Source organism: Podarcis vaucheri, assembly GCF_965113315.1.
Source record: "Podarcis vaucheri genome assembly, chromosome: 2".
Taxonomy (NCBI): domain Eukaryota; kingdom Metazoa; phylum Chordata; class Lepidosauria; order Squamata; family Lacertidae; genus Podarcis; species Podarcis vaucheri.
This window is the reverse complement of record NC_138760.1, coordinates 129,106,383-129,115,656: the sequence shown is the minus strand read 5'-3', so window position 1 is coordinate 129,115,656 and position 9,274 is coordinate 129,106,383. Positions and strand designations below refer to the sequence as shown.

General features: G+C 45.2%; 1 protein-coding gene across 4 annotated transcripts; it reads left to right on the top strand.

The window, feature by feature from the left end:
- Positions 1–779: 779 nt before the first annotated feature.
- LOC309527421 (uncharacterized protein) lies at positions 780–7,545 on the top strand. 4 transcript variants are annotated; one of them, XM_082214274.1, is made up of 3 exons: positions 780–893; positions 2,599–2,725; positions 5,629–7,545. In XM_082214274.1, exons 2-3 carry the CDS (start codon positions 2,692–2,694, stop codon positions 6,537–6,539), a joined length of 945 nt encoding a protein of 314 aa, XP_082070400.1. In that variant the 5' UTR covers positions 780–893; positions 2,599–2,691; the 3' UTR covers positions 6,540–7,545. The 4 variants fall into 4 exon arrangements, with proteins under 4 accessions (XP_082070400.1, XP_082070399.1, XP_082070401.1 ...); XM_082214273.1 differs by having other exon boundaries at positions 848–932; XM_082214275.1 differs by lacking the exon at positions 780–893 and adding an exon at positions 1,623–1,651.
- The last annotated feature ends 1,729 nt before the right edge of the window (positions 7,546–9,274 follow it).

Below are 9,274 nucleotides of genomic sequence, written 5' to 3'. Positions count from 1 at the left end.
TCAGAAGACTTCCTTTTACTGTGTGGCACCTTTTCTCTGTAGAGAGGAGAACGAGGAGGAGAGCAGCTCGCAGCTCGGGGATAAGCCGCGGCCTGCACCCTGAAGGCACCTGACGCCGAACACGGGATTCTTTCCACGAGCGCTTCCTTCCCCGTTGTATCTCATTCTTCCTCGCTCGGCAGAGCCCGCAGCAGAAGAGCCCATCCAAGCGCCACGGACTCTCTCCTCCCCGGACACTCAGGCTGGCGCCCTTGAAACCATGGCGCCCTGGCGCAACACTTTGCACCACTGGGTAGAGACCGGCCTGCGTGGACTTCATTTCCTTGGAGGCTTTTAAGCAGAGGCTGGATGGTGTCTGTCATCAGTCTGTGAATCAGCTGAGATTCCTGCACTGCAGGGGGTTGGACTAGATGACCCTTGGGGTTCCCTTCCAACTCTTAAAATTCTATGGTTCTATGAAATCTCTGGCCAGATGTGACCCCCCCACCACCCACCCCATTCCTCAAAGCAGCCCTAGCAGAGCAGCAGGGCCAAAGATGGAGGAGGCCATGGGCATAACCAGGATTTTTTTTTGGGGGGGGGGGGGGAGGCAGCTTTGAGCTTTTTTTAATGGAATCCTATTTATCTTTTTTTAGAAAATCAACAGAAACTCAGATCATTGAGGATTTTCAATCCTTTTCGTTTCACGTGGGGGGGGGGCAGTAGGCACAGTCTAGGCCTGAAAAGGCGGGGGGGGGCGTCCTGCCCCGCAGTCCTCCGGAGGTTAAGGAACCGAGTTCTGGTTGCTAGAGAGGCCGGAAGCTGCAATGCAACAGACGGGGTGGGGGCTAGAGGGGCTCCTTCCTTCTTCCGGCAGGAGAAATGGTCCGGTGGAGAAGGTGGTTACGGAAGAGGTGCGGCTTATGGGCGGCGAATGGGGTGAAATCTAAGGGGTGCCCTATTTTGGGGGGGTGTATGAGGTTGGGGAGGGGGCGCAGGAGGAGGGTTTGCCTGGGGAGGCGAAGGGGGGCGTAAACAGCAGACAAAGTTAATAGAATATGTGGAAATGGCAAAGACTGACAAACAGAACAAGATAAAAAAATTCCTTCCAGTAGCACCTTAAAGACCAACTAAGTTCTTGGTATGAGCTTTCGTGTGCATGCACACTTCAGTGTATCTGAAGAAGTGTGCATGCACACGAAAGCTCATACCAAGAACTAACTTAGTTGGTCTTTAAGGTGCTACTGGAAGGAATTTTTTTATTTTGACTATGGCAGACCAACACGGCTACCTATCTGTAACTGAAACAGAACAAGAGATCAGGATCAAAAAGAAGAAGGGGGAAAAACCTCTTATGTTTTTTGTGGAATATTTAGAGGCACATTGTAAACCAGGCATGTCCAAAGTCCGTTTTGGGCGCCTAATCCTGCCCGCCGGTCGATTTAATCCGGCCCCCGTGACAGTATATGTCCTGCGGTAAAACCCTATTTTAAACTGTATTCTAACTTATATTTTAATCAACTTTTTAAAAAATGCTTTTACTGTATTTATATTTAGTGTTATGAGCCAGGTCTTGGCCGGGGGGTGGATATAAATAAAAACATATTATTATTTAAAAAGCTCAGCAACTTCAATCCTAAAAAAAAGCTCAGCAACTTTGGTTGGCCCTCAGGTATGTTTACTTTATCAAATCTGGCTCTCTTTGGAAAAAAGTTTGGGCACCCCTGATGTAAACCAATTTAGAAGTGAGCAGTGACAGAATAAATGAAACAATTGAGATATGAAGATGAGGAATACAGGGAGAAATATAGTGGGAAAGGCAGTAATAAAATGCACCGCCAGGGAAGAGGAGCCAATGCTGCTTGTGTGTTTCTTTTATTTGAAATGTTATTATTGTTTCAAGTGTAAAATGGAAATTAAATGGGGGGGGGCTGGGGAAGCAAGAACCTCTGGGAAGCTGCCCTCTCCCCTCCGAAGGGATCAAGCCACTTCTCTCCCCCTTGCAGCGGGGGATTTGCAGGGAGAGGGCGGGGGAAGCCGCTTTGGGGCAGGCAAAACAGACTTATGGGTATGAGTGGGGTGAGGGTGGGGTGTTGTGCTGCTTTTGTGCCCTAGAGCCAGAGGCAGACCCTCCAAGGGTCCCTATTTTCCAGGGACTTCCTCTGATTTAGAGAAGCCCATCCCAGTTTCTGATTTGATCCCGGAATGTCCCTCATTTCCTTAGGACGTTCCTGTTTTCATCAGAGAAATGTTGGAGGGGATGGAGTCATCCATCCTCTGAGCCATCTGATGGCAATTCTGTAAAGGGAAGGTTTTTTAAAATGTTTTATTATCATTTTATATATGTTGGAAGCTGCCCAGGGTGACTGGGGCAACCCAGTAAGATGTGTGGGATGTAAATAGTAAAATTATCATTATGGAATGGGACATCCCTATTTTCATTGGAGAAATGTTGAAGGGTGTGTGGAGGAGAGACACCTTTGGGAGAAAAATTGAGACATTCCAAACTCCCTCCCTCCCTGTCCCTCTCATGTTTACCAAATTCCTCCAATGTTCTTACCCATCCATTTACTTTAGTGACTCTTTGTGCATACGGCTTGTGTTTCCTTCTTATTCTAGGCTCTCTTGACCTTTACGGAAGCAGCTCTGGATTTTACGGAGGACAGGTGGCACCTGCAGGATCCCAGCTGAAGATCTCTGCGCTGGGAAGTCATGGAGGAGAATTGTAAGACGTTGGCCTCTCTAGGTAAGGATGCTTTCTCCCTCAATTGTTTGTTCAGTATGTTTTTGTTCTTTCTGCTATTCCCCCACCAACCCACATAGATCAAATCTTTGCTTCCAGGTGCCATAAGAAAGCTGCAGAGATAGTGCAGGATAGTGCGCACCCCAGAAATGATCTCTTTCAGCTGCCGCCTTCTGGAAGAAGGTACAGGGTTATAAAGACTAGGACTAGCCACCTGAGAAACAGTTTCTACCCAAATGCAATTTTGGATTTAAACGCATTGTAAGCAGTCTGTATGGGAGTATATTGTGTTTAAAAATGGGGTATCAGAGTTTATAGGGGGCTAACCAGGTTGGGATAGCTGGGATAGCAGGCTTGTTGGGTTTTGAATGTCTCCTGTAGATTTTTCAATTTCGTTGTTCTGTATGGGACAATGACAGTAAAGATTATCGTAACCCATCGAATTTGCCCCTTTTGTTCTTCACCTCCCTCGATACTTTTCTTTGTGCTAGAAGGCAGCCCTGTTTAGGGAAGTTTTTAATGTTTGATGTTTTATCTTGTTTTTAATATTGTGTTGGGAACCGCTCAGAGTGGTTGGGGAGGCCCGGCCAAATGGGAGGGGTATAAGTAATAAATTATTATTATTATTATTATTATTATTATTATTATTATTATTATTACTGCCACCAAATAATTGCAAATGCGTTCTCACAACACTCGAGCTGGATACATTTCGGTGCCTTGAAGCTTAATGTCTGTAAAACGTATTTCCTCCCGAGAAGGGCAACCAAAATCCTCAAGGGGGTAAAGTAACTCCCTTATGAGAAAAGGTGCAGCATCAGTTTAAAAGAAAGGCTAGTAGGAACTAACAAGATAGAAAATGCGCTCATGTCCTGCTTGCAAGTTTCCCACAGGCATTGGCCACTGTGAGAACAGGGGACATTGGCCTGATCCAGCAGGCTGATAATATGTTCTACGCAGACGTAAGGCGTAAGCTGTTGTTACGTTCTTACCAGTCTTTACTGCAACCACACTTGAAATACTGTGCACAGTTTTGGTCACTCTTTTTATGTTCCTATTAGTCTTAATGTCAGGATATACCTCTGGCTCTTTTTTGGAGGAGGAAAAGGAGGAGGAACAGTGCCAAGCCCAAATTAGAAGAACTGGCTTTGCCAAGTTCCACCATGCCATCCCCAACAGGTGATGCCAGTTTTTAATTTGTGTAATAAAATGGCACCCTAACATAAAGATCAAAACTGGTTTTGATAAGTTTGAACAGGAATTCAAGCTCAGCTTCATATCCAGTGAGTGCATGTTCACTGCTGATCCTGCTGATTCAGGCCCCACGTGGTATTCATGTGTTGTAGGAGTTAGAAAGTCGGAACCATCCCCCTTCTTAGCCTTAGATGTGTCATAGAGATGGCTCAGTTTGGAATCTGATTTTTTTAAAAAGCTAGTCTTGTTTGTTTCCTTGAAAGAATGGGACTTCAGTTCCTTTTGGGGAAGAAAAAGAAGATCCATTTATCCTGGATCCCAAAGAGGAGGCATCAACAGGTGTTTTGGAAAGGCGTTTTTTCGTTCCTATGTGATTTCCTCCGGGGCAGATAGACCCATAAGAGCTTAAAGGAAATCAGAGAAATTCATGGAAGAGAAGGCTTCTCAAGGCTATGTGCTACCTCCAGAATCAGGAGAACAACAGCAGGAGGGGACAGTTAGCTTCCTGTTCTACCTCTGGGCTTCACATGTGCATCTTGTTGGTCCTTGTGAGAATGCTAGATAGGCCGTAGGGTGGATCCATTGGGGCTGTTCTTTGGCATCCAGGTTGAGGTGTGCCTTTTACATGCTCTGATATGCCCCAAGTTTTTTGTTTTTTTTTGGGGGGGGGGGTTAAGTGGCTTGTCTTCCACTGTACGTGTTCACAGGTGCCAGGTGGCTCATACCAGATCCACATTCCCCATCCAGTGTGCTGGCAGGAGACCTAAGATCATGCATATCCCTGCTCTTGGCTTTGGGCAGCTGTCCAGAGAGCAGTTGGGTGGACTTGGGGTGCCTGAATGGTTTCTCCTCGGAAGTAACCACCCTGCCTGTTTCCTTGGAAGAAATCCCCAAACAGGACTTGATCCCTTGCCCAGAAGGAGAAGAATCAGTTGGCCGTTGCTCTCAAAGAAGGGAAGAGATTGGCTGCTCCTAAAATGTCTCTGCGAAAAGTGGGAACAAGACAACACTGCATACCTGTGGAGTGCTAGTCTTGGCCCACCCCTGCCTTTGGAGAAAACCCAGAACTCAGTGTCAGAGCACAATATTTGCATTCAGAAAGTCCTACGTTTCACCCCCACCATCTCTGGAGTCCCCATCTGGAACCTGCAAGGCCACAGGAAGTGAATGTAGACCCTAGTGAGTTAGATAGATCCCAGTGCTCTGATTCTTGTCTAAGGTATCTTCTTGGCTTCTCATATGCATAGGAACCACAGAGCAGTGAGTTGTTCCCAGTTTGGTCAGTTCCCCCACTTGCTGCACTTCTATTCCTTTAAATACAATTTTATTAAGCTTTACATAACAAATTTAAATTCAAACACATCATTCACCTCTTCCATTAGGATTCTCTGAATCCCTTGACGTCCCTCCAGCCTTCCATGGTTACCATTGTCAGTCTTTTTTTCTTCTTCTGCTTATCTTATTTTCTCTAATCTGTTAAAAAAGTAATAATTCATTTTTGCATAGTTTTTTGAACATTACAAGTATTACTCAAATCCTGCCAAAGTTTTTAGTTGTTTACAGTGTTCTCTTAAGTACAGACAGAAAGAGGGAGAATCGGGGAGATGCCAAAATGCGGGGGGGGGGGGAGGTAAATGGGTTCAATCTGTGATGAGAACCTTTGATTTCCCCTTGAAATTCACCCATGATTTTCTTTCTCACCTCTCCCTCAGATGATGGCCAAGGCAATGGGAACTATAGAGAAGCACCAGAAACACCTGCAGCTGAAGCAGGAAAAGAGATGTTTGACAATCAAAGGGACCCCCCAAACCATGAACAAAACCAGTCAGAGAATGGGAGGAAGAAATCATTGACTATGCAGGGTTTTGATGACCAAGAACCCCTGATGCTACAAGAAGATCAAAGCCGGAAGGCATGTCCAGTATGTGGAAAAATACTTAGAGATAAATCGGATTTCAGTAGACATTACAGAATCCACACAGGGGGGAAACCACATAAATGCACAGAGTGTGGAAAAAGCTTCCGTTTGCTCAGTAACCTTCGTAAACATCAGAGAACTCACACGGGAGAGAAGCCATATAAATGCAAGGAGTGTGGAAAGTGCTTCAGTGACAGCAGCAGTCTTACTCCACATGAAAGATCCCACACAGGGGAGAAGCCATTTAAATGCACAGTGTGTGGAAAGAGCTTTAGTGTGAGTAGTCACCTTACCGTACATCAGAGAACCCACACAGGAGAGAAACCATTCAAGTGCAAGGAGTGCGGAAAGAGTTTCAGTGACAGCAGCAGCCTTACTCCACATCAACGCACCCACACAGGGGAGAAGCCGTTTCAGTGTGTGGTGTGTGGAAAGAGCTTTAGTGTGAGTAGTCACCTTACTGTACATCAGAGAACCCACACAGGGGAGAAGCCATTTAAATGCAAGAAGTGTGGAAAGTGCTTCAGCGACAGCAGCAGCCTTACTCCACATGAAAGAACACACACAGGGGAGAAGCCATTTCAGTGCATGGCGTGTGGAAAGAGCTTTAGCGTGAGTAGTCGTCTTACCGCACATCAAAGAATACATACGGGAGAAGCCATTTATGTGCAAGAAGTGTGGAAGGAGCTTCAGGTGCAGCAGTAGCCTTAACATACGTCAAAGAATCCACATACTGGAGAAACAATTTAAGTGCGCGGAGTCTGGAAAGAGCTTTAATGAGCAATACGTTTCAAAGAACACAGCAGCAGAGAAATTAAATGTGGAAAGGTTTTTAATGTGAGTCACAACTGGGAGGAAGACGTCCGATAAATACAGGAGGAACTGCATGTGAAAAAATGTGATTATTAAAGGAAACATGCATCATACGATATCTTGTAAGGATTTGCAGTCTAACGTGGAAGCTTTGGGCATAGGAAAGCAAGTGAGATCTTACTAGGGTGTTTTGGCATGAGGGGTTTGTAGATGGCAAAGAAGCACAGAGATAAGGTAAAGGTAAAGGAACCCCTAACCATTAGGTCCAGTTGCGGATGACTCTGGGGTTTTGGCACTCATCTCGTTTTATTGGCCGAGGGAGCCAGCGTACAGCTTCCGGGTCATGTGGCCAGCATGACTAAGCCGCTTCTGACGAACCAGAGCAGCACACGTAAACGCCGTTTACCTTCCCTATTTATCCACTTGCACTTTGATGTGCTTTCGAACTGCTAGTTTGGCAGGAGCCAGGACCGAGCAACAGGAGCTCACCCCATCGCAGGGATTCGAACCGCCGACCTTCTGATCAGCAAATAGCAAAGTTGGGTGGCCATCTGTTGCGGATGCTTTAGTTGAGATCCCTGCATTGCTGGGGGGTTGGATTAGATGACCGCTGGGTTCCCTTTCAAATCTACAATTCTATGAAAGTTTCCTTCAATACCCTCCAGCTAGGCCTTTGGCCTGATCCAGTTTCATGGCTTTTATATTCTTTAAGCAGTTCCTGGTCTAAGCTTACTAAGGAGGTTTTGAAACGCTTTTGAGAAGTCCCAAGTACACAACATCTAGTAGATTCTCTCATCTGCATGACCCTAAGATATTTAATGGGGACTCCATGAAAAGCTAACCTTTCAACGGTATAGAGATTTTGTTCCTAAATAAATAAATGAATTGCTTCACTTTATTTCGCCATGTAATCATCGCATCCCGAGAGTTTTTATCTTCGAGTGTGTTTTCTGAATTTTTGTTTGTGGGTTTTCCTAATCCAAAAGTGCAATGCGTTCGCTAGACTTCTGCCGATTTATTTTAAATAACATATTCCAAACTGATTTCACTCTCTGGTTGTATATTAGATACGGCCTTCACTTTCATTGGGTACCAGGGTCAAAATAAAAAAATTCCTTCCAGTAGCACCTTAAAGACCAACTAAGTTAGTTCTTGGTATGAGCTTTCGTGTGCATGCACACTTCTTCAGATACACTGAAACAGAAGTTGCCAGATCCTTCTATATAGTGAGAAGGTGGGGAGGGGTATTACTCAGAAGGGTGGTGGGAATGGGAGATTGGCAGATAGCTGAGATGAGCCTGTTGACAACTCTTAACGACTGCAATAGGTCTTACAGGAAAAGGCAAGGGGTGAGAAGGTGAAAAATGGCTTAGTCATGTATAATGAGATAAGAATCCAATGTCTCTGTTCAGACCAGGTCTCTCCATGATTCTTATCTTGTCACTATATAGAAGGATCTGGCAACTTCTGTTTCAGTGTATCTGAAGAAGTGTGCATGCACATGAAAGCTCATACCAAGAACTAACTTAGTTGGTCTTTAAGGTGCTACTGGAAGGAATTTTTTTATTTTGACTATGGCAGACCAACACGGCTACCTATCTGTAATTGGGTACCAGGAACAGGGCAAGAGAGGAGGGAGAGTTGTGTTTTAGCAACAATCACAGAGCTGAACTGGCTTCCCCAGGCAGTTTGAGAAGCATTTGGAAAGGCAGCAGTTCTGGGGGAAACCTCGGCTGAAGAGCTTGGAGGAGTAAACTGCCTGTCCAAATACAGTCGTACCTTGGTTTCCGAACAGCTTAGTTCTTGAAAGTTTTGGCTCCCGAACGCCGAAAAGCTGGAAGTGACTGTTCCAGTTTGTGCACTATTTTTGGAAGCCAAATGTCCGATGGGGATTCCATGGCTTCCGATTGGCTCGGAAGGAGTTGCAAGAGCCAACCAGAAGCCGCACTTTGGTTTCGGAACGTTTTGGAAGTCGAACGGGTTCCTTTCAACTTCCAAGGTATAACTGTATCTAGGCCAGAGATCTCAAGGGCCTGATCCACTAGAATAATTCCCTGCTATTGACATCAGGCAAGCACATTCCCTGTACAGTGGTACCTTGGGTTACAGACGCTTCAGGTTACAGACTCCACTAACCCAGAAATAATACCTCAGGTTAAGAACTTTGCTTCAGGATGAGAACAGAAATTGTGCATTGGTGGCACGGCAGCAGCGGGAGGCCCCATTAGCTAAAGTGGTGCTTCAAGTTAAGAACAGTTTCAGGTTAAGAACGGACCTCCAGAACGAATTAAGTTCTTAACCCGAGGTACCACTGTACTCTTTTGCCAGTGCCTTCTTAAAACATACTTGTTTCAGCATGCCTATCCAAACACGTAGATACTGAAGTGTTTTAATCATTCTTATTACTCACGTTGATTATTTTTAATCTTTTGCATTTCAGAAAGGATTTTTTTATTTTGGTGCAGGGTGTCATCCACTCTCATACCAGGATCACTTGGGAATGGAGGAATCCTCTAGATTTCCCTTCCAAAACTTCTCAGAGCACAAAAGACTGGCGTTAGGGTTTCTGCTTCCTGGTTGGTGTCCCATAATAATAATAATTTATTATTTATACCCCGCCCATCTGG